This window comes from Schistocerca serialis, chromosome 5 (assembly GCF_023864345.2).
Source record: "Schistocerca serialis cubense isolate TAMUIC-IGC-003099 chromosome 5, iqSchSeri2.2, whole genome shotgun sequence".
Classification (NCBI taxonomy): Eukaryota; Metazoa; Arthropoda; class Insecta; order Orthoptera; family Acrididae; genus Schistocerca; species Schistocerca serialis.
In genome coordinates, this window is record NC_064642.1 from 145251199 (window position 1) to 145276819 (window position 25621).

The window sequence follows — 25621 nt, forward strand, 5'->3', positions numbered from 1 at the left end:
TTGACACAGTGCCCTGAGATGTGTCAACTGCTCGCTGCAGCATGAGAGCTGCACCTGTGACAGAAGAAGCTCTGATATGTGCGCACTGTGACTTGCCTTATGTATCTGGCCATGTCTGAGCCACAGACCAGAAGACCATTACCAAGGAAAAACGCCATTAATGGGGAAGGCGCCAACAGAGGGCAGCAGCACAAGCAAGAAGTGAGCAGACAACTGCCGCTTCCGCCGACTACGATGGACCATAATATTTCACTAGGGGCAATGGTGTGAGAGGCTGGCCACAAGCAGAAAAGAGTACAGTGTAGCCAGCACCTGAGACATGGTAAATGATTGCCGACTGCAATGAGCCGGAATATCGCGCCAGCGGCTAGGGAGGGGGGAAGGGGGCGGGAACCAGCTGTCAGAATAAGGGGGTGCAGTGCAGCCAGCACCTGAGAAGGACAAGAAGAAGAAGTGGGCGACCCTCCCATTTACTGAAGTCGACCATAGGGGAACTGTTCCTCAAAGATGCTATGACGAAAGAGAGAGTTGCATACAAGACTGTCTTTATGGCAAATGCCGAAAAAGCCAACTACCAGCTACGAAATCAGTATGAGGTGATTATCAAAGCCTCACTGTCTTCCAAGATGATACATAGAATTGCCTTAAAGGGTAGTCAAGCTGAGGCAGTGGAGCTCCCCAACCAATGATATCCTGGATCGTGAGGGGGAGGGGCCACTGCTGGCAGCACAACTGAGAGGTATGACACATGAAGCTACAGCCAACCTGGGCCTGCTGCCACACCCAGTCACCACTGATGGAGTGCTGCAGAGGAAGCCCCACAACAGCACATGGCACTACCACACAGATTTGTGAAGAGCAGATGGCTATGACATGGCCATCAAGCTGCATGATGCCCACTACTAATGTAACCTATCTCTGCATTCGCTGGAGATAGCAACCAAGTCCTCTTCTGTCCATTCCATCTCCAAATGAGCTGGTATCAGTGGGACTCTGACAGAGACATATGGACAACATCACAATCCTGCATCCCGTGATAAACTCAATTCATATAACTAATCGGTGCAGAGGTGACAGCAGAACTTTATGTGATGATCGCAGTGCTAGTGCAGTCATGGAGGGTGTCCATTCTTATTGAAAAAAACTCTAGACTTGATCGCTGCTACTGAGCACACAGATGTTGGAACTTATGAGGACTGTGACATCATGCCCTGCTGCTAGCATTAGTAAAGTTGTTGTGTGTCATTCGTAAAACACTAGCAATTATCGTGTAATGCTGCAGCAAGGGCTCAGTTAGTCGTACAGACACTTTTGCTGTGGAGAATATGCAGTCTGCCACGATGGAGATCAAGATGGTGTGCCCTTCCTACATCAGTACAAAGACAAGGCATGGGTGGAGCTGCACGGCCCCCTGACGACTGCTGCAACCTCGCCATTATCGACAGACAGGCACAAAGCATGGACAACTTCATGCCAGTCAAGACTGCTGCTGCCAAATACTTCATAGTGGCGCCCAAAAAGAAGATAATGCCACCATGCAGTGGGAGAAGTCAACTGAGACACTACTATGAGGACTTTCATGGATCTGCAATGAGGCAACAGTCAAGAAGGGACTGCTCTGATGCATGCAGGGTTTGTAGATGTGGCCATAAAACTCCACAACCAAACAAACAGAAAAGAACAGCTACTCTTCATCATCGCCAAGCCAGTGGCTGATCCTCAGCGAAACAAATGTAGCAGCGAGATCTTTGATTTGCAGAATCTCCTTGGCTTTCCTGTTAAAGCCGAGATCCTCCCTTCACGCCTGGATCCTTAACCTCAGCGCTCTAGGTGCCAGGGAGAAGGTCACATAGCAAAAGACTGTCACAATGCTATGATGTGTTTGAAGTACTCAGGTGAGTACGTCAGCTGCACCTGTGACAGAAGAGCAAGCCAAGAGGAATTGTTGGAGGACACAAAGACATGGAAAGGCCATGACCTTGCATCCAGAGCTGAGCAGAGGCAAGCCAGCAAGGACTTCCCCTCTCACATGGATGGCCATCACCACCACCAGTAATAGAGACGAGGGGGGAAACCTCATGAGCACTGCAGAGTAGATGCAGTCAGCATCAGCCAGCTATGAAGAACAAGTTACCGTAATGGCAGAAAGTGGCACATAAATAATTTGTGTAACAGATGCCTGGTGCACCCTGGTAGATGCTGCCCTGTAAGAAGCAGAGAAAAAAGTCAGGGAGGATGCTCATCTCCTGCTGTTGGAAGTCTACAATTGGCAAACACAAATGGAGTCATGAGTGGCACAAACCAATGAGCAGAGGGGCACAATGACATTCTCACAAATTGAGGCACCCACACCAATAACAGGGAATGCAGACGATCATGACATATGGGCCAAAGTTGGTCATGTTGATCTTTCGAGTGGTCCACACAACGGAAGTCATCACAGCAGAAGCAGCTCCAACACCTGCAAAGGGACATGGGCAGGATCAGCTGCAAGTCACAGAGTGTTGAAAGAGTCGGTCAACACAGCATAATTATGCCTCCCAAGTGATTTAAAAACTACAAACTGAGTATGGAGAAAGAGCAAAGGCTACACAGACAACAAAGTAAGGAATACAGCCACACTCCGACGGGGAAACACCCTGTGGACTAAAAAACTGCTAACACTAGCAGTTCTAGACAGGATTTGAGGAGGTTTCTCATGGCTGTGATGTAAGTACCATAACTGTCCACAACAACGCCCTCCAAATATATTTCTTACTGGGAGATAAGCCAGCTAGAATTACAGAAAAATAATAAAGATGCAAGCAGAATAACACAACGCAAAAAGGCTGACAATAGCAGCCAAAACGCATTCAAACAGCCTGCTCTTCTCCGAAAGGGGAGGTGGAAAATAAAAGCAATCTAGACACCATATAGCAGAAGAAAAGGGTGACACGATCTCACTGAATTACACTCATCAAAACTTTGCGGAATTTCCATGCAGCCGCCTGGATGGAAGCCCAAGATTCCATCAGCAGTGTATGTCATCAAAGTTTAGATTAGATTCAGTTTTCGTTCCATAGACCCAAAAAATGAGATGATTCTCGTGGGTGTGGAACATCTCAGAAAGTACGACATAAAAACATAAAACATTTGAATATAATACTTACTACCCTGATCATTTGTCAGGAGATAGTCGAAAATAAGCTAATACAATGCAGTAAACTGAGACAGCTAATATTTACAGAATTAACACACTGTCAGAAAGGCTGACAATGGCAATGGATTGTCTACATTCACAGATAATGAATTGTTTCTGTAATCACCACCTCCCCCCTTCCCCATCAATTTTCGAGTACGTTTCGCGTGGGGAAACAGCGGTCTGGTTAAAAGTACTTTAAAAATGGATTACAAACAGTTTCGACCGCAGCAAAACGGTTATTTTAATGATTGCCGGTTTCAGTGAGTTTACGATCATGGAGTTAAAACACCTGCTCCTTTCACCGCCACCGCATACCATCATTGTACAAGGATCTGAGAATGGTCACATGCTGTCTGAAACTGGTAACGATTGAAGTAAATGCTTTATTGCGGTCGAGACCTTTAAGAATAACATTTCCATCCTGCAGATCGAAACTTGATATTTTGCAAAGAAATATTTACCGTATTTCATAACGTTTTGCTCTTAGATGCCCATCTAAAAATGAAAAGCTATTCAATATTAATATTCTAGATGACACTATTCTCCTGTTGGGATTTATTCTCCTTTTATTTAATGAAAATTCGTTTGTCTTATTTAGTGCCTCATTTCATTTCAGTATTAAAGGGCAGTATTTTCTTCAACTAAATATTGAATATTAACCGGAAATCTTTCGAGGCAAGTGATGTAATTATCTATGGTATCATGAACTTCATAGTCGTTCGTCGAGTAGGCCTGTGGGTGTACAAAAATATAAAAACGGGCACCTGACAAAGGGTTCACTGTTTCTTTCAGAAACAAAATGTCCGGGAAACTGATTATCGGAAATAATTGCCGTAAAAATGCGCTGTTCATATGTTCGTCATGTAAGTTAATAGCGGTGTAAAATCATAAAGCAGAGGGAATGTTCGCCGTTTTGTGATGTCATGGATCAAGGCCGATAAAAATTCATTTGCCAACCGTCCGCTGTGCTGTGACTTGCTCGAATTTCGAGAAGCAGAACCCACAGCTGATTGTGACGAAGAGTTCAGAGGCTCTGTAGGTGCCGTGGTGTTCGCTTCCAACGAGGTTCTATTCCTACTAACTGCTTTGGACTGAAGTGAGAGCGAGCGGCACCTGTTGGTTTAAATGAGAGTTATTAATACGTCGTCTGCAGTACTAGTTTAGTAGTGCAAGGCACCGAATGGCCATAGGACCAGAGTCTGTTCATCTGGTACCTAGAGTCAGTGTAATACTTGGAGGATTGTTAAACAAAATGACCTGAAATCCACTGCGGTCTGGGATAACAAGACGCTGTGGGTGTGAGTTTACGCTATAAAATCAAGTTTCCTCCCACCGCCAATTATATTAAATCTTTTTTTCTTTCGACTTTTATGACGGAAAGGCCGTAATTTTAAAACATTATTCCTGGGAAAAATAAACATATTTAAGATACTCTCTTTGAACTTAATTTCAGATGGACCAAATTTTAGTACTGGTAGCTTTAATACACCTGTTGTATTGCCCATATACGAAGGTAGAAGAGAGCTTCAATTTACAAGCAACACACGACATTTTATTCCATGGATTCAACTTTACCAAGGTAACTTAAGTAGAAAGCCCGTGGTTTTTTTTTTTTTTTTTGTGTGTGTGTGTGTGTGTGTGTGTGTGTGTGTGTGTGTGTGTGTGTGTAATATATAATCTGTGTGTTGTAGCGTTATTCGTTCAGAGGACAGTGGGCACGTCGTCAGTTATACGAGGCCCCAATCATGCTCCACGTCACCTTTCGTTTGATACATGTAACACACAGTAAAGAGTTTCTAACTGCAATAAGAAAGACCTCACAACAGTTGACTTTTATAGTAAATTTTTGTGCCGGAAATAAATTTTCCTCTTCCGGGTAATTGGTTGCAGTATAAGCCTGCACATGACAATGTGATTGGCTTGAAACGCACCGTATTGTTCCTTTCGATTGGTGATTGAATCACAAATAAATGCGTTAATTTGGTTAGGCGATTTTTCTAGAATAAGAAGTATGCAGTATTGATATTTCAAGAAACACTGGTTATAATGCCTGTATGATACTGAATAATGGTTCAAAAAGAAAACCAAACTAGTATCCAAGCCATATGAACGTGTTTGAAATTACTTGCAGGTACAGTAAGAACAAATAAATTGAGAAATATGGACTTATTACACCTGGCAGCACCTTAATGTTTGCAACCTTGAAGAAATTATAAATTACACCTATAGTAGTGTACTTGAATATCTGGTGTACAGGCATGTTTATCTTCCCACACTTTTCCCTTGGAATTTGGTCAGCCAAGCAGTGTATTGTTTTCCAAAGGGTTAAATGTGATACTGTAGTGATTATTTTTACTGCATCCAGATTCAAGATACACTATTTTACTTGTGTTATGTTACAACCTGTTCTGATCCACTGGTACTCTTTGACAAATCTAAAAAGGAATGCAGTTATTGTATCCATAACTCATTGTGATTGTTTCAACAATAAAGAGGGGAAGAAGTGGCTTTATAATGTTTGCACTAATTTAAACTGATAAGTTGTGTTAAGACAAATGTGCAGTTTAGTGATTACCAAATCAGTGTCAATATTTCAATAAAACATGAAAAGATTGGTCAGTTAAAACCAACAAAATTATGGTTTTCTTAGAGAATTTACAAATAATAAACTTTTTTTAAACATTTCACAGAACATCATTTTATGACTACCACTATTTTCTCCCATTTTATAGCTAAACCATTACCACTTCATACTGTAGAGGTAATATCAGAATAGTATGTATATTTATAAAAACCAGGCATTCATCCAAAGCTCTAGATGTTCAAGTATTCTGACTGCAGCAGCATTTTGATGCATCTGTCGTTGAAGTAGAAAACACTTGTCATGTTTATCAAACTTTAGTTCTTGACAGTGCTCTTGCAGATAATTTCAGGAGCTTTCTGAGAAAACAAATATACTTCCATAGCTGCTGACAGTAACAGTGAAAGTGAGCAATACTTTGGTTCTTTATGATTTTAACGTAGCTTTGATTGACAACTCTTGTTATAGACTTTATCTTGAACACACATTGTGCTACTTTAATGTGTACTGAGGTGGCGAAAGTCTTGGTTTAGCAATATGCACATACACAGATGGCAGTAATATTACATACATGAAGTGTAGAAGGGCAGCATGTTGGTGGAGCTGTCATTTGTGCTCGAGTGATTCATGTGAAAAGGTGTCCGATGTGATTATGGCTGCATGACGGGAATTGACAGACATTGCATGTGGAATGGTAGTTGGAGCTGGATGCACGAGATATTTCATTTCAGAAATAATTTGATGATGATGATGAAGATGATGGTTTGTGGGGCACTTAACATCATGGTCATCAGCGCCCATACAAGTTCCTAATCTTTTCATTTCCATGTCTCGGGTGATGATGACGATGCACTCTCTCTCTCTCTCTCTCTCTCTCTCTCTCTCTCTCTCTCTCTCTCTCTCTCTGTGTCCGTGCATGGAGAAAATCTTCGACCCGGCCAGGAATCAAACCTGAGACCACGTGATCCGGAGGCAGCAATGATAGCCGCTAGAACACGAGCTGCGGACAGAAATCATTAGAGAATTCAATATTCTGAGACCCAGAGTGTCAAGAGAGTGATGACAATACCAAATTTTAGGCATTATCTCTCACCAAAGACAACTCAGTGGCCAATGGCCTTCATTTAACTGCTGAGAGCAGTGGCGTTTGAATAGAGTTGTCGGTTCTAACAGATAAGCAGCATTGCATAAAATAACCACAGAAATCAAAGTGCGACATATGACGAACATATCTGTTAGGACGGTTCGGTAAAATTTGGCATTAATGGGCTATGGCAGTGGACGATCAACATGACTGCCTTTGCTAACAGCACAGTGTCACCTGCAGTGTCTCTCCTGGGCTTTTAACCATGTAAGTTATATCCTAGATGAATGGAAAACTGTAGCCTGTTCTGATGGGTCCTGATTTCAGTTGGTAAGAGCTGATGATAGGGTTAAAGTGTGGCTCAAATGCCACGAAGCTATGAATTCAAGTTGTCAACAAGGCTCTGTGCGAGCTGGTGGTGGCTCCATAATGGTGTGGACTCTGTTTACATGGAATGGACCAGCTCCTCTGGTCCAGCTTAACCCATCATTGACAGGAAATGGCTATTTTCGGTTACTTAGAGACCATTTGCAACCATTCATGAACATCATCTTCCCAAACAGCAATTGAATTTTTGTGGATGACAGTGCACTGTGTCACCAGGCCACAGCTGTTTGCAATTGGTCTGAACAACATTGTGGACAGTTTGAGCAAATGATTTAGCCACCCATATTACCCAATGTGAATCCCATCGGACATTGATGGGACATAATCAGGAAGTCAGTTTGTACACAAAATTTTTCTGCACTGGCAACACTTAAGCAATCATGGATGGCTGTAGAGGCAGCATGGCTCAATATTTCTGCAGGGGACTTCAAACGACTTGCTGAGTCCATGCCACATCAAGTTGCTGTGCTACGCTGGGCAAAAAGGGGTCCAACACGATATCAGAAGTTATCCCACGACTTTTGTCATTTCAGTGTAATTCTGATACTGGACTTCAACAATGAATTTGTAGATGAAAATAATATCAACAGTGTTGCTGTCATGCCTGTATTTAACAGCTTTACAGACCACAACAAACAAATGTTGACAGTCTTCCTGTAATGTGTTTCAAAAAACAGTAGAACTCTGTTGGAGAACAAGTCAGTTAGTAAATAATTACACAAAATTGTGTTGAATTTTCAACTGTTTAAACAGTGGATTCAGCAGATTGCAGATAACTTCCTTCTTTGTTTAGAATCTGATATAAACTACAAATTCAACACATTTCTTCCATTGTTCCTACACAATTCTATTTTATGCTGTTTGTACGAGGGTTGAATGAAAAGTAATGCCTCCACCATCGTTAATTGGGTTTGGACGGGAATAGTTAATAAATCAATTTCAAAAATAATCTTAGAATGTGATCTTTAATTACCAATATTCACTTCTCCACATAATCACCAGCCAAGTGGATACATTCCTGCCATCAATGAACAAGCCGTCATGGAAGAAGTCGACACTCTGTTTCCGTAACCACAGTCTCTCAGTTCTCTCAACATCTTCATCAGAAGCATAATGATGTCCCCACAGATTGTCTTTCATTTTCGGGAACTGATGGAAGTCAGACGGTGCTAAATGCGGACTGCATAGAGGATGCCATACAGTGGTGAGATTCAGTCTCTGCAGTTCTGCTGTGGTGGCATGTGAAGTGTGTGGTTTGGCATTGTCATGCTGCAGTAAAACATTTCCCTTTTCCTTTCGGACCCTCTTTAGCTGTCGTTTCAGAGTTCACGATGTTGTGATGTAACACTCTGAATTTATTGTGGTTCCACGATCAAGGAAATCAACACGGATAACACTATTTGGTTTCCAGAACACTGCGGCCATGATTTTTCCAGGTGAGGGCTGCGTCTTGAATTTCTTTTTCTGGGGCGAGTCTTTGTGTTGGTATTCCATAGACCGACATTTCGTCTCTGGGTTGTAATGATGTACCCACCTTTTGTCTCCTGTTACAATTGAATGGAGAAAGGCATCACCTTTATTCTCGTAACGTGAGAGGAGTTCCTGGCAAATTTCAAATCTGTGCACTTTCATTTCAGGAATTAGCATCCGGGGCACCCGTTGTGCACTGATCTTCTGATAGCCAAGCAAAGCAAAGCAATAATGTGACCCACATGTTCTTGTGAAATCCCGATTGTACTTGCAATTTCTCTCTGAGTGGCATGATGATCGTCCTGAATCAATCTGTCAACAATTTGCTTGTGAAACTCGGTAATTAAATAACAATAAGAAAATAAATAAAAATAATGGTACGGCTTCCACATTAGGAGATTTAGTAAATGACAAACCGATGGCAACAGTATCTATCCCTTTTGTAGGTAATGTTAGTTACAAATTAGGGTGTTTGCTTAGAGCCTATAACTTTAGAGTAGCCTTTTCCACCAACTCTAATCTGCACAAGAATTTAATCCACTCGTTGCAGATCACAGATGATAAATTGTCTCAGTCTGGAGTGTAAAAAATTACTTGCGGTGACTGTTCGAAATTTTACATAGGTCAGACAGGCCGAGCTCTCATGACTAGATATACAGAGCACATCACCACTAGAAGCGGTGATGGCACGAGGGGTTCCACTTATGCAGAACACCTTATACAGATGGCTCATGCGCCGAGTCCTCCGTCTAACATCGAGTGGCTTCATACTGAAGTTAAGGGTTCAAAACTGGATATCTTAGAGGAAATCCAGATTTTTAAACACCTGCAGTATGCCAAAGATGATGTCCTTAACAATCAATTCCAATTAAAAAACAGAAATTTCTTTGAAGGTTTCGGTCCCTTACTTAATTCTTCACATTAAGTTGCATGACGTGGAAGTTGGTTGATGCATGCGCACAATGTTCATTGTTCACAGATGGTAACGATGCCCCAGCCCCCCCCCCCCCCCCCCCATTTTGGTAAATTTTCTCTCCTACTGTGTTGAGGGTTTGGTTAGCCAAGAAGAACACCATTTGTATTTTCTTATTGCTGCGCACTTTTAGGAGGTATTTTATGTATCTTCGTTGGCTTCTATGTAACTATAAGATCATGGAGCCAAGGTATGTTATAAATCTTTAACGTCTTCTGATTATGGCCTGGTTGGTCGCTTAGTATTATGGCAATGTAGCGACTATGGTTGTTTCTCTTGCAGATATTATTAGTGCGGTTTTATCCGTTAACAATAACGTCCTTAGCATAGCTATCTTTTTAGTTTAGTTGTAATTTCTACCTAATTCTAGGGCCTCCATATTAACTTGTGGCGGATTTACCATCCGTGCACAAAGTTTGTCGTGCACTGCTGTTAAATATGTCTTAATTCCTGCATCATCGCTTTTATCATTTGCTCACTTTGCTATTTATGCGACAACTTTTGGCAATCAGTTAGGTCCCAATCCGTGTTAACTTTGTAATCCCGCTCCCATTCGTAAAAAGAGCATTTCCTGGCCGTGCGCATGCGCAGTGATTTCGATAGCCGTGCGTGTGAGCAGCCCGCAGTGCTTCAGTTTGGTGGGCAGCCTGTGACCACCGTACATTGGCTGGGGAGAGGTAGCACACACAGGGTTGGGATAAGTAATATTATTGACTTGGTACATATGTACCGTGTATTTGTAAAAAAAATTTATGGGGTCTTGCTGCTGTAGGTGTTGATTTTAGACTTTGACTATGCCTATTTAGGCAAGCTGCTTTATATTTGTTCTGAAGAAGGTGTGGTTACCCACGCTGAAACCTACAGGGTGTTTCAAAAATGACCGGTATATTTGAAATGGCAATAAAAACTAAACGAGCAGCGATAGAAATACACCGTTTGTTGCAATATGCTTGGGACAACAGTACATTTTCAGGCAGACAAACTTTCGAAATTACAGTAGTTACAATTTTCAACAACAGATGGCGCTGCGGTCTGGGAAACTCTATAGTACGATATTTTCCACATATCCACCATGCGTAGCAATAATATGGCGTAGTCTCTGAATGAAATTACCCAACACCTTTGACAACGTGTGTGGCGGAATGGCTTCACATGCAGATGAGATGTACTGCTTCAGCTGTTCAATTGTTTCTGGATTCTGGCGGTACACCTGGTCTTTCAAGTGTCCCCACAGAAAGAAGTCACAGGGGTTCATGTCTGGCGAATAGGGAGGCCAATCCACGCCGCCTCCTGTATGTTTCGGATAGCCCAAAGCAATCACACGATCATCCAAATATTCATTCAGGAAATTAAAGACGTCGGCCGTGCGATGTGGCCGGGCACCATCTTGCATAAACCACGAGGTGTTCGCAGTGTCGTCTAAGGCAGTTTGTACCGCCACAAATTCACGAAGAATGTCCAGATAGCGTGATGCAGTAATCGTTTCGGATCTGAAAAATGGGCCAATGATTCATTTGGAAGAAATGGCGGCCCAGACCAGTACTTTTTGAGGATGCAGGGACGATGGGACTGCAACATGGGGCTTTTCGGTTCCCCATATGCGCCAGTTCTGTTTATTGACGAAGCCGTCCAGGTAAAAATAAGCTTCGTCAGTAAACCAAATGCTGCCCACATGCATATCGCCGTCATCAATCCTGTGCACTATATCGTTAGCGTATGTCTCTCGTGCAGCAATGGTAGCGGCGCTGAGGGGTTGCCGCGTTTGAATTTTGTATGGATAGAGGTGTAAATTCTGGCGCATGAGACGATACGTGGACGTTGGCGTCATTTGGACCGCAGCTGCAACATGGCGAACGGAAACCCGAGGCCGCTGTTGGATCACCTGCTGCACTAGCTGCGCGTTGCCCTCTGTGGTTGCCGTACGCGGTCGCCCTACCTTTCCAGCACGTTCGTCCGTCACGTTCCCAGTCCGTTGAAATTTTTCAAGCAGATCCTTTATTGTATCGCTTTTCGGTCCTTTGGTTACATTAAACCTCCGTTGAAAACTTCGTCTTGTTGCAACAACACTGTGTTCTAGGCGGTGGAATTCCAACACCAGAAAAATCCTCTGTTCTAAGGAATAAACCATGTTGTCTACAGCACACTTGCATGTTGTGAACAGCACACGCTTACAGCAGAAAGACGACGTACAGAATGGCGCACCCACAGACTGCGTTGTCTTCTATATCTTTCACATCACTTGCAGCGCCATTTGTTGTTGAAAATTGTAACTACTGTAATTTCGAAAGTTTGTCCGCCTGAAAATGTACTGTTGTCCCAAGCATATTGCAACAAACGGTGTATTTCTATCGCTGCTCGTTTAGTTTTTATTGCCGTTTCAAATATACCGGTCATTTTTGAAACACCCTGTAGGTAAACACCAGGTAGTTTGTGCAGTCGATGCGGATTTTTCATAATTATTTCGATACTTACGATTGCTGATGCTCTGCAATGCTGAAAGTTCTTAACTTGGTAATTGCGGTCACAGGCCATCCAACTCTTTGTTTGTCATGCACGTCAAATGTTCCCACCTCAACATCTTTAAACTTATTCGCCCAATGATGCACAGTACTCACATCAACACAATCACCATAAACTGCCTTCATTCTCTGATGAATTTGCTTTGGAGTGACACCTTCTGCTGTCAAGAATTCAATGACTGCACATTGCTTAAATTGCATTGACCGACTGTCTGTGCAGGGTTCCGTACTTTACACTGTAACAACACAACCTTTCATTGCTGAGGCTTTCTGCCAATTGGACCTGTAGAGAAGAGGCTACAGAACAAGCCAGTACCTGCTGCATACCAATGCTACCAACTGTTGAAGAATTACGAAGGTGGAGGCACTACTTTTCAGTCAACCCCCATATAATGGCCTCAATATCAACAAGATGTAAAGATTTAGACTTGCCTCTTCATAGTATAACAGTAGAATAGGAATTACGTGATGTAGAATTTAGACGACAAAAGATTCCCTTTGTGAAAAATTGTTATACAGACCTTTGAATCTTGAGTACTCCTAAAACACTTAGGGTAAAATTAAAGAGCAATGTGACATTAACACACTACTACTAGGCTGCTCAGTGATCACAGCAAAGCCTCAGACCTGATGCAGTTTGCCCACCAGCAGCCACAGCAGAACCTCGTGTCTAATGCTTCTGGGCCATCTCAGCCTAGCAGTGACACAGTCATCACTGTGTGTGTGTGTGTGTGTGGGGGGGGGGGGGGGGGGCAGTCGACGTATTAAAAGATCTTATGTGTAGAAGAGAGAATTCTATTTATTTTAGAAGACAGGTCATAACCAATAAGTAACACTCTATTACCAACAGTTTTGCAAAATTCTTTAGTTTTTTAATATAAACAGTGACACACTTGTAAAACTCTGAAAGAATAATACAAATATGATATGAAGCATTATTAATCAAGGAACAAATGAAAACATTGAGCCAAATAAGACTGAATCCCTAGACAATAGCTGTAACAGGCATGATAATATCTTGAGGGCTGTAAAATTGAATGGTTATTTCCTGTCAACAGCAGCAGAGTTTGTTCCATTAATATACAATTAGATGCACTTCTACAGACAATGCAAGTGCTGCTGACAATCTTTAGTTTAATAATTATTTGATCAGATGCAAATGATGTGGTTTTAGCATTTAAATCTCTTCTGGTTTAGTAGTACCATTTCTGAACAATGACGTAAGGCATGTTTACTAACTGATTCTTATGTACTACAGAATTGGAGATAAATAAATCATGTATAACTGCTCACTCATTTCTTTTCTCCCAGTCTTTTCAGAAGCTTTCACTACAGTAGCTAACAATAGAATTTTGACTCACTTTTCTGAGGGAAATTACCAACTGTTCCACAGTTGTGCTTGAGGCTTTATTTCTGTATTGTATTTAAAACAAAACATACACACCACAAAATCACTTTAAAAAACTAGAATCCAGACTCTATAATCATTCAAAGGGGATGTTCTTACCAAGTGAGCTATCATGCTGCCCTCACAACTTCACTCATGCCTGTACATGTCTCCTACTTTGCAGGACTGTCACTCCTGGAACAAAGGCTGTTCTGTAGAAATGGCTTTGTCTAGCAGATGACTCTCTAGGAGTACCGAGTGAATTTTTTCATTCTGCAGTTGAGTGTGTGTTGCTTTGAAATTGTGGTGTGAGCATTGCTTAAGAAAGGGAAGGTTTTGTGTTTGAGTGCCGATGTTACATGCTTCTGTAACATGCCAGGAAGTTTCAAAACTGTTCATTACTATAGAGCACAAGACTCGTTCGGAGAACAATCTCCTAGGCAGTGTCTTCACAATATCCTTTCTTCCAGAAGTGTTAGTCCAACAAGGTACAAAGGATAGCATCTGTGAAGTTTGAAATGTAGGAGACAGGTACTGGGAAAAGTGTGCTATGAGAGCAGTGAGGGGTCATACGTGGATAGCTTTCTCAGTCAGAGTATTGCTGTAAAATGCAAGATTCCACGTTTGAGTCCAGATCTGACACACAGTTTTCATCAGTATAGAAGTTTCAAACCAGTATGTTCACCACTGCAGAGTGAAAGATTGTCCGCTCATAAATACATAGATTAACTAAAAGCAACAGGAAAGTACTGCAATTATTAAGAAATTGTACTCTTAAGTTTGGCAGCCTTGAGGGAACATGTGCTAACTTTTACTGAGTCTTCCACGGTACATGAGATTGGACATAAATAGCATTAAGATGTTTGCTGAACTCTGCTCAGCTGCATGTGAATAAAATATAGCTTCCAGACTGAAACTCCATCTTTGAGACTTAGTCTTCCTCCTTTTAAAGCACGAGTCAATTGAGTGACGTCCTTGTTGCACACCCTTCTTTGTTGCTAAGAGGAAGTTATTTTCAGTTTATCAACAATCTTTCAAGATGATTGGTTCTAACATGCCACATTGGTGTGGTGATCCTGTGAGTATCTCAGTAGTTTTAAGTTAAACAATGGAAACTCCAAGTTGGAATATCAACAATATTATGAAAAGGATAGATTGCTACTCACTGTAAATGTGACCCGTTGAGTTGTAGACAGGTGCAACAAAAAGACTGTTATACATCGTAGCCTTCGGACAAAGCCTTCTTCAGCAAAGCAAAGCAAAGCGCACGCACACACACACACACACACACACACACACACACACACACACACACACACACACACACACCCCCCTAATGCACACACGACTCCTACACCAGCAGCTCCGAGCGAAATGTGACTGTCACATGAATAGCAATCTAGAGTGGGGCAGGGGGCATGTGACAGTCCTATTCCCATCAGAGCTGCCAGTGGTTGCACTTTGTGAAGACCAAAACTTGAATGGATTCTGCATCAACATGAAGTACAGTGTGGAGTCTGTCAGAGCCCTTTACCTTTTAGTCTAAATGTATTATACATCAAATGAATTCGCAATTACGAATAAGGATGAAGAATGGAATGAAGACAATGAAAATCTGTGCTGGTCTGGGACTCGAATCTGGATTTCCCACTTATTGCAAGTGGTCACCTTACCATTTGGCTGTCTGCGCACAACTCGTGGCCAGACCCAAACCTCCATATGTCACCAACCATGTGTCTGCTGCACCCTGTACTGGTTGGTGACATGTGGAAGTTGGGATCTGGCTGTGAGTCGTGCATGGGTAACCAAATGGTAAGGTGACCACTTGCGATAAGCAGCAAATCCTGGCTTGAGTCCTGGTCCAGCACAGATTTTCATCATTGTCATTATGTTCTACAGCTGATGGTAGTCCTTATTTGCAATTGCAAATTCATTTGACGTGTTTCGTAACAGCTGTGCATGCATGTCCAAAGAAACTTTGCATCATAATCAGAATAACACAGGCACTGCAATATTGTAAATGTGTTATTGATCAAGCAAAGACTGAGAAACTGCTTACTGTCTTGTTGGCATATGATCGACATTCAGAACAGTTTGCATTGATTCCAGGCTCTGGGATTTAGAAACACTCTGCCGTGGACTGAGTGTGCTGTCTGTGTAACTTTGCTGAGCCTTAGCACTTTTCACACCAATTGTTTCGGCACTGGCAGCTTAGCATAGCCAGAGCAAATGCCTGGGGAATTACTTTTCTGACCCAGGCAAATTTCTTTTGGGAGTAGTAGATTGAGGAAATTCAGGGAATGGCATTAGGCAATGGATTCACACATGCCCTTCTGTGCTCACACTTTGCTGCTTGAAGTTTGACTGGAAACGCAGTAATATGGACTACAGAAACACAATGGCTTCGAAAACTTCTTATTTATGGACTTTCGAACTTTGTGATTGCAAGATAGGTTAGTAGAGATGGAAAAGGAGTTAAATAATAGGAAATGGGATCCAGTACAATTGTCACAATTATGGCAAAGGAACAGAGTGAAGAAGACATTCACATGTAGGTTTGATTCTAAAAAATAAAATTGCAAGTAATATTATAGACATTGAAGAATTCTTGTACTGAATTGCAAGACTTGTTTTAAAAATAAACAAACTGTATAACATTGATATAATTCAAAAGCATATGCACCAACATTCTGATAAGGAAATAGAAAACAGCTACAACTTTCAAAATAATAAAGAAGACTTTAGTGCAAAACTAGGATGTAATCTGGAGAACAATTCATCAGTGGAAAACTTAAGCAGACTCTGTAAAGAATGGTTCTCAACTCTTAGAAAATAGACCTGGAAATGACCAAAGGCAAACAAAAATAAAACGGATCATATGGAACCATTAAGAAGTTGTACAGGAAGTGACAGCCATAAAACATTTTAGAATTTCTGATGCCTGTAGAATCCTGAGAGAGAGGAAAAAAGGAGAAAGAACCATATCCTTTAGTCAGAAATCAGAAATTTAGAATGAGCTTTACTGGACATGGCGTATTCCCTTGGGCCGCCCCAATCTTAGACATACCTGGCCAATTATAAGAAGAACTAAAATTAAACATGGACGCCAAAGCATAGTTTAACCATACATTTTTCAGGTTAACAACTCAGTGCCAAAAGTGGATGAAAAAATAAGTGACAGAAAAAAATTTTAATACCAACTGAGGATTGAACCAGAGACTTTTGGACTTGAAGCAACAATTTCAGTACTATAGAAAATGAGCACTTATGCATGGATGAAAGTGACAATTGTTTAACAAAGTGGAAGACATTGCAGGTACAGTTCAAGAAAAGAAGAAAAAAATCAAATTAAGCAAACAATTATAGGGACATTATAGAACTAAACAAAATTATTCAGAAATGTCTTTGAGAGGGTGCGACAAGGTGCAATAAAAGTATGGTAAGTGAAAATTTCGAAAATATTAACAGTATGAAGAAGGAAAAAATATATTTACGTTGAGCAGACTTGTGCGTTGCCAGTTAAGATGACAGATGTCACTGTTACAAACAAGATATTCATTTATTTGGTCCATCAAATCCTACATGTACGAAGGTATAAAAGAATATTGGAGAAACTTAAATTTTTAGTGCAAAAATTCAATTTATATTCATTTGTACAGCTGGCCAAGAATTCTTGAAATGTTTATAAGCCAAAGAGATGAATCAGTAACAAAGATAGTAAATAATGAAATTCTATCAGTAATGAGGTAGTGAAGTTTTTTGAGATATGAAGAATTTTGTAATGTATTTGTGTGAAACATGTAATTACATGCATAGCAATTGGTAGTACAATACAACAGTATACAATCTAATTTTACTTTATAATAGGAACTTAAGAATGTAGTCCAAATTATGTGACATAGTAATACTTTAGATTTTAGTTTCTACAGTAGGCTATACAAGCACTGCTCAATGAGCCACGATTTTAGGTGTTTTTTGAATGTCTCTCCAGTTATTACCTTCTGTTCATTTGGCAGTGCATTGAAGTATTTTGCTGCATTAATATATGCACTGTTTGCTGTTCTCTTTTCAGTCTTCTGTGTATCATATGGTAATTTTGTACTTGTCTGTATTGTGATCATGAATTTCTGCATTACGACATGTATGTTTCTTATCTTCTACATTTAATACTATTGTTCCAAACATATACATAGAATAGATAGTCAGAATTTTAAATTCTATAAACAATCCCTTACATGATGTTCTGGCATCTTTTTTGCCTAATATTCTCAAGGCTCATTTCTAAAGTTTAAATACTCAGTCTACATGAGTTTTGGAAGCCCCGCCCCACAATGCAAGACCATATGCTAGAAATGGATGTATTAAACCAAAATACATCATCCTCATTGTTTGGGTATTGACATATGGAGCTATTCTTCTTAAAACGTATAGGCTAGATGATAGCCTTGCACATACATTGTCAAATTGTTGTGTCCATAGTAGTTTGCTATCTATGTATACACCTAGGAATTTACACTCACTTTAGATTTTCCGTAAAGCATTGAAGGGGATTATATTTGTTTTTTGTAAGTTGACTTTTAGATTGTCATTTTCAAACTTTTCCTTTGCAATATCTATAAATTTTTTTACCTCTATGCCGAGATTAAGAAAGGAAAGGGGCCTGTTTTAAATGAAAGTAATTCATTCATTTTCACACTGTGTTCCATAAATCTCATTATTAAGGAATGTAGATCAAGTCAGATTGCATTTAACTGCTAAATTCTTTAAATAATACGTACAATAAGTTAAGAGTAAGTGCTAAAACTGCTGCAGCTTTTATCTGACGCACTTCGGTAACATTACAGAGACTATTATATGCTTTCCTGTTGAATACAAACATTGGAGTAAAGCAAAACTTACATCTCTTGAGAACCACTATGCTAATAAATTATTGGAGTGGCTAGTAAAGATGGAGTGCTGCTTTTTATTTGAATATCTGTGGATTTTAAATTACCTGTCAGAAATCTACTGGCAATTTGTCAAAAGATTTTTTACCCGAATAAAGAACTCCATTTTGAACCCTAGACAGGGATGGACAGTTTATTTTTACTTGCAGTATTCTGTGTCTGTGGCATTTACAGTTCATTCTAAATTGACTATTTTTTTCAATTGCAAATAAATGTATTGCCATTTGAGTGCAAGAATCTCTAGGTCCCTGAATAGGCTTCTACAAGATGTTGGTTTATCAACTTTACATTGTATTTGTATTGTTTCTGTAAAATAAGTACTTCTTTTACATTTGCTGCATTTCTCTAGAAAATTATGACATAGGAGAATATAGAGTGAAAGAATGCTAGCAATCCTGTTTGCAGATTAACACAATGAGAGAGATTTCCAAGTGCAAAGTAGGTAGAAGAGGGATTTTTTTGTTAACTTACCTACGTGCTTGTACAACCTCAGTCTATTATTCATCTGGATGCCAAGGAACATAACACATTGAGCCTCGTCTAATGTGTGACCATTGATCTCTAGTTCTGGTAACTGTAAATGTATTTTGATTTGTTTATAGTTGTGTAATATTAGTGCCGGCCGTGGTGGTCTAGCGGTTCTAGGCGCTCAGTCTGGAACCGCGCGACTGCTACAGTCGCAGGTTCGAATCCTGCCTCGGTCATGGATGTGTGTGTGATGTCCTTAGGTTAGTTAGGTTTAAGTAGTTCTGAGTTCTAGGGGACTGATGACCACAGATGTTAAATCCAATAGTGCTCAAAGCCATTTGAACCATTTTTTGTAATATTAGTCTTTGTAATATTGCTGAATCAGCTGGAACCCCGTTCTGTTATTCTCGTAACTGTGTCTGGCATGGATGTGTTTCGGTCATTTATCAATATACTAGTGTTGTCAGCAAACATCACAGCTTTTGAAGAGTGCTCCAATGTTTGTCAAGGCCAGGAGCCGACCAAACACTGAACCTTTGTGGACATCATATTTGAAGTTTTTTCCTCTCAGAATTTTGTCTTATTCCTGTAGTATCATTTACTGTTTTTAAGATAGGAATCCATTTGTGCCAGGGGAATGCCTTTACCATAATACTACTTTAGTTTTCCAGTGGTACTTAATGATCTACACACACAATGGCCTTGGAAAAAATCACAGAAAATATGAGTGATGTAATTTCCCATATTTATTCTACTAATATCATATATTCCTTTCTCAGTAAAGAAGCTAATAAGGGAAGCAAACTGAGGTGCTATTGAAAAGATATTCATAGAAAGATCATTCAATGTTCTGTTGCAATTCATAAAAAAATGAGAACATGAGGAAGAGGAAGATAGGTTTATAATTAGATGTAATTTGATTTTCGTCAGTTTTGTAAATGAGAATTGCTGCCGTTTACTCTAGTCTCTCATGAAATACACGTAGACTCATCATCTGGGGTTCATATGTAACTCAAGGGTGTCCATACCAAGTCAGCACAAGACTATAGTACTGTGGTGGAAATACGATTGTGATAGAAGAAATAATTCAATGAAATAATTATTTTTGTCATCTTTCTGACTTTCGATATACCAGAACTGTCATCTGGCGATGGAGTATGCAATGCCTGTCTAAGTAAGACTAATGGATCTGCGTCTGATAGCTTCATTTTTGGTACCTATATTTTTGAATGTCTGGAAGAATTCATTGGATTTAGCACCAAATGATTTGAATTCAACACCATCTTTCTTATAGTTACACAATCAGGAAAATTTTTATTATTTTCCTTACTGAGTTTATTTCCTTTATGTCCAGTAATGCCCCAGGTTATTCTTTCCTTGTGCTTGGAATTTTGAATTCTTCGGCTGTAGTAGGGGTTACATGATTTGCGTCTTCTTAATCACAGGCTGAAGAATTTTGCAATACTACTAGTAGGTACCTTTGTGTCTTGATCTTAAATTAGTCGGCCTTTCTCTCTACTTGCACTTTGATGTCCCTGAATCATTGTAAAGGAGAACTGGTTTCATAGTGAAGTAAGATTAGTTAATAATTAAATATCTTCTATTCAAGATCAGATACTGCTGCTTCTTAATCTCGAAGTGATAAACCCAGTGCCAAAGGAAATATCTCGATTCTAACAGGTTGCTTCACATCATACATGAAAAAATGTGTAGGGAGTCTTCACACTGTGAACCATTTCTCACTATTCTGTGGTAGTTTGCGCACTTTTTTTGCATTCTGAGGATTTTTATTTAGGCCAGAGAGATTATTTAATATAATTTATAAACATTACCATGTTAAATGTTTTTCAATAAAAGGTGGTGATACCTATACGTGATTTAATTGGTACTGCAGCAGAAACTGAGATTAGGTTAAGTGGCAATGGATTCACAAGTGTAAAGTATTAAAAAAATGAACAAAAATATTGGAGTAAAATGTAGTATCTTAATTAGATATTTTTATCATATATATTATTTCTCATGTCAACGTCCCTTTTATCAACACATGCTAAGCGTGCAGGATTGAATGAGATATCACCAGAAAAGTTTTTTCACCAGCTTTTAACATTGCATACTGATGTGCTAAAACTTACTATTTGTGGAAAATTTTAACGTAATGAGACAAGTAATTATCATTGGCAAAAGGGCATCACAGATGCTCTCCTTCATCCCTATATTTTACAAAGCTAACTTATTAATCGTCAATAAGAGACTCTCTTTTCATATTATCTAATTACAAATACCTTTTGTTTGTTTTAAAGTACTTATTAATTCAGTAATTTCTATACAGCACTGTCGTTGATAATAACCATGACCACTGTGGCAGTCCATTATTTCTGCCTATCATATAAGTTGACTTTTCTAAATGAATATACTTTCCAAAACAACAAACGTAGTCATCATTGTCACCGGCTACTATTATCCCAATGACTACATTTATTTGTGATAAATTTCTACCATAATTCATCATTTTCTTGCATTAACTGTCCTCTTAAGTGTGTGTGTGTGTGTGTGTGTGTGTGTGTGTGTGTGTGTGTGTGTGTGTGTGTGTGTATGATATATATATATATATATATATATATAATCTCCCACTTCCAGCTCCACACCCTCCAAAACCTCAAAATTCCAACCAACACAATCTGGAACCACAACACCCTAATTCAGTAGTTAACCTTTCCTCCAAACCTCTCTCCCAATCCGAAACCTCTGTCCTATCCAAAGGCCTCACCTTCAGCCCCACTCCCAGATTCAACCAAACAGCCCTCGTCAAAGATTTACGGTCCTACACTCGTACTCTCTGCTGGAAATATCACTTTGCCACGAAGAAAAATGATCCTAATCCTACTCCTAATGATCCAACTCCCCAAGACACCATTCAAATGAACCCTGCCTGGAACAGTTCCGACCTCCGTCGCAGCGGGACCCACCTCCTCTTCCTCAAAATCACCCTCTCCAAACCTTCCAGGAATTTCTGACTTCCAGCCTTGCATCTCAATCCTTCTTAAAAAACCTTAATCCTACTCCCAACATCACAACTGCTGAAGCCCAGGCCATCCGTGATCTGAAGGCTGACCGGTCCATCATCATTCTTCCGGCGGACAAGGGTTCCGTGACCATGGTACTTAATCGTCAGGAGTATGTGGCTGAGGGACTGCATCAGCTTTCAGACAACACCACATACAAAGTTTGCCAAGGTAACCCCATTCCCGATGTCCAGGCGGAGCTTCAAGGAATCCTCAGAACCTTAGGCCCCCTGCAAAACCTTTCACCTGACTCCATCAACCTCCTGACCCCACCGACACCCCGCACCCCTACCTTCTACCTTCTTCCTAAAATCCACAAACCCAATCATCCCAGCTGCCCCATTGTTGCTGGTTACCAAGCCCCCACAGAACGTATCTCTGCCTACGTAGATCAACACCTTCAACCCATTACATGCAGTCTCCCATCCTTCATCAAAGACACCAACCACTTTCTCGAACGCCTGGAATCCTTACCCAATGTGTTACCCCCGGAAACCATCCTTGTAACTATTGATGCCACTTCCTTATACACAAATATTCCGCACGTCCAGGGCCTCGCTGCAATGGAGCATTTCCTTTCATGCCAATCACCTGCCACCCTACCTAAAACCTCTTTCCTCATCACCTTAGCCAGCTTCATCCTGACCCACAACTTCTTCACTTTTGAAGGCCAGACATACCAACAATTAAAGGGAACAGCCATGGGTACCAGGATGGCCCCTTTGTACGCCAACCTATTCATGGGTCACTTAGAGGAAGCCTTCTTGGTTACCCAGGCCTGCCAACCCAAAGTTTGGTACAGATTTATTGATGACATCTTCATGATCTGGACTCACAGTGAAGAAGAACTCCAGAATTTCCTCTCCAACCTCAACTCCTTTGGTTCCATCAGATTCACCTGGTCCTACTCCAGATCCCATGTCACTTTCCTTGACGTTGACCTCCATCTGTCCAATGGCCGTCCACATCAAACCCACCAACAAGCAACAGTACCTCCATTATGATAGCTGCCACCCATTCCACATCAAACGGTCGCTTCCCTACAGCCTAGGTCTTCGTGGCAAACGAATCTGCTCCAGTCCGGAATCCCTGAAGCATTACACCAACAACCTGAAACAGCTTTCGCATCCCGCAACTACCCTTCCGACCTGGTACAGAAGCAAATAACCAGAGCCACTTCCTCATCCTCTCAAACCCAGAACCTCCCACAGAAGAACCACAAAAGTGCCCCACTTGTGACAGGTTACTTTCCGGGACTGAATCAGATTCTGAATGTGGCTCTCCAGCAGGGATACGACTTCCTCAAATCCTACCCAGAAATGAGATCCATCCTTCATGAAATCCTCCCCACTCCACCAAGAGTGTCTTTCCGCCGTCCACCTAACCTTCGTAACCTCTTAGTTCATCCCTATGAAATCCCCAAACCACCTTCCCTACCCTCTGGCTCCTACCCTTGTGACCGCCCCCGGTGTAAAACCTGTCCCATGCACCCTCCCACCACCACCTACTCCAGTCCTGTAACCCGGAAGGTGTACACGATCAATGGCAGAGCCACGTGTGAAAGCACCCACGTGATCTACCAACTGACCTGCTTACACTGTGACGCATTCTATGTGGGAATGACCAGCAACAAACTGTCCATTCGCATGAATGGACACAGGCAGACAGTGTTTGTTGGTAATGAGGATCACCCTGTGGCTAAACATGCCTTGGTGCACGGCCAGCACATCTTGGCACAGTGTTACACCGTCCGGGTTATCTGGATACCTCCCACTAACACCAACCTATCCGAGCTCCGGAGATGGGAACTTGCTCTTCAATATATCCTCTCTTCCCGTTATCCACCAGGCCTCAATCTCTGCTAATTTCAAGTTGCCGCCACTCACACCTCACCTGTCATTCAACAACATCTTTGCCTCTGCACTTCTGCCTCGACTGACATCTCTGCCCAAACTCTTTGTCTTTAAATATGTCTGCTTGTGTCTGTATATGTGTGGATGGATATGTGTGTGTGTGCGAGTGTATACCCGTCCTTTTTTCCCCCTAAGGTAAGTCTTTCCGCTCCGGGGATTGGAATGACTCCTCACCCTCTCCCTTAAGACCCACATCCTTTCGTCTTTCCCTCTCCTTCCCTCTTTCCTGATGAGGCAACAGTTTGTTGTGAAAGCTTGAATTTTGTGTGTATGTTTGTGTTTGTTTGTGTGTCTGTCGACCTGCCAGCACTTTCATTTGGTAAGTCACATCATCTTTGTTTTTAGATATATATATAGATATATATATATATAAAACAAAGGTGATGAGACTTACCAAACAAAAGCGCTGGCAGGTCGATAGACACACAAACAAACACACACACAAAATTCAAGCTTTCGCAACCAATGGTTGCTTCATCAGGAAAGAGGGAAGGAGAGGGAAAGACGAAAGGATGTGGGTTTTAAGGGAGAGGGTAAGGAGTCATTCCAATCCCGGGAGCGGAAAGCCTCCCGGGATTGGAATGACTCCTTACCCTCTCCCTTAAAACCCACATCCTTTCGTTTTTTCCCTCTCCTTCCCTCTTTCCTGATGAAGCAACCGTTGGTTGCGAAAGCTTGAATTTTGTGTGTATGTTTGTGTTTGTTTGTGTGTCTATCGATCTGCCAGCGCTTTCGTTTGGTAAGTCACATCATCTTTGATTTTAGATATATTTTTCCCACGTGGAATGTTTCCCTCTATTATATGTATACATAGGGTGATTTTTTCCACCGCGTACAAACTCTAGAGATTGATTGATGAAAGGATATGGAACAATAAAGTTCTGATGAACTTATGTCTGTAAATGCATGGTTTCCATGCTAGAGACAATTTATTCAATAATACTATGTTACGAGACTGTGGTGTGTACATGCTGTTGCCATGTAGCTGCAGATTCAGTATGCATGGTTTCCTCTTAGAGGGTGGTACTGTTCCGCATGTGTCATGCCCTAGTGCCCTCTCCTGCCATAGTAATTGGTAATGTTATCTCTGATTCACTTTTCTTGCTGACTCACCTTGTAGTGGACGTGATGTAGCATTGTGCACAACGGTTTCACATTTGAATCAAGAGCTTGTTGACATGGTGTTTACTTACAGAAAGGCAAATAGCAACAGGCAGCGGGCAGCAAGGTTGTATCAGGAGGCTTATCCCCACCGACAACAACAACAGCATCCAATGTTTGCAACAGTGTTTAGCCATTTGTCTGAGATGGTCATTTCAGGAAGCAGGAAATCATGAAGGATGTACCTGAAATGTTCAGACACCAGACTTGGAGGAAAATTTGATTAACATTGTAGAAGGTGACAGCCTTGTCAGTACAGTGTAAGCCAGACGACCATGTGGAACATTCTCCACGACAATTGTTACTACCCTCATCACTTACAGCAACAGACTTTGCACATCGGAAGCAGTTTTGCCACTGGTTTCTTCACCAGGCAACCACAATTCCAGGATTTGTGTCATCCATCCTATTCACAGATGAGGCCACCTTTACGCTGTTTGTTATCTTCAACTTTCGTAACAGTCATATGTGGGATAGTATACAGGACCC

General features: G+C 41.0%; 1 protein-coding gene across 2 annotated transcripts in view; it reads left to right on the top strand.

Annotated features, from left to right (window-relative positions):
* The first annotated feature begins 4280 nt into the window (after nt 1-4280).
* The window catches only part of LOC126480716 (probable Dol-P-Man:Man(7)GlcNAc(2)-PP-Dol alpha-1,6-mannosyltransferase), a 172348-nt gene continuing 151007 nt past the window's right edge, over nt 4281-25621 (top strand). The window contains exons 1-2 of one of the 2 annotated variants that reach the window (XM_050103970.1): nt 4281-4473; nt 4635-4760. In XM_050103970.1, coding sequence (XP_049959927.1) covers nt 4635-4760 — 126 coding nt within the window. In that variant the 5' untranslated portion in view covers nt 4281-4473. Of the gene's footprint in view, nt 4480-4634; nt 4761-25621 lie in introns of both variants that reach the window. The other variant, XM_050103969.1, reaches the window with a different exon arrangement.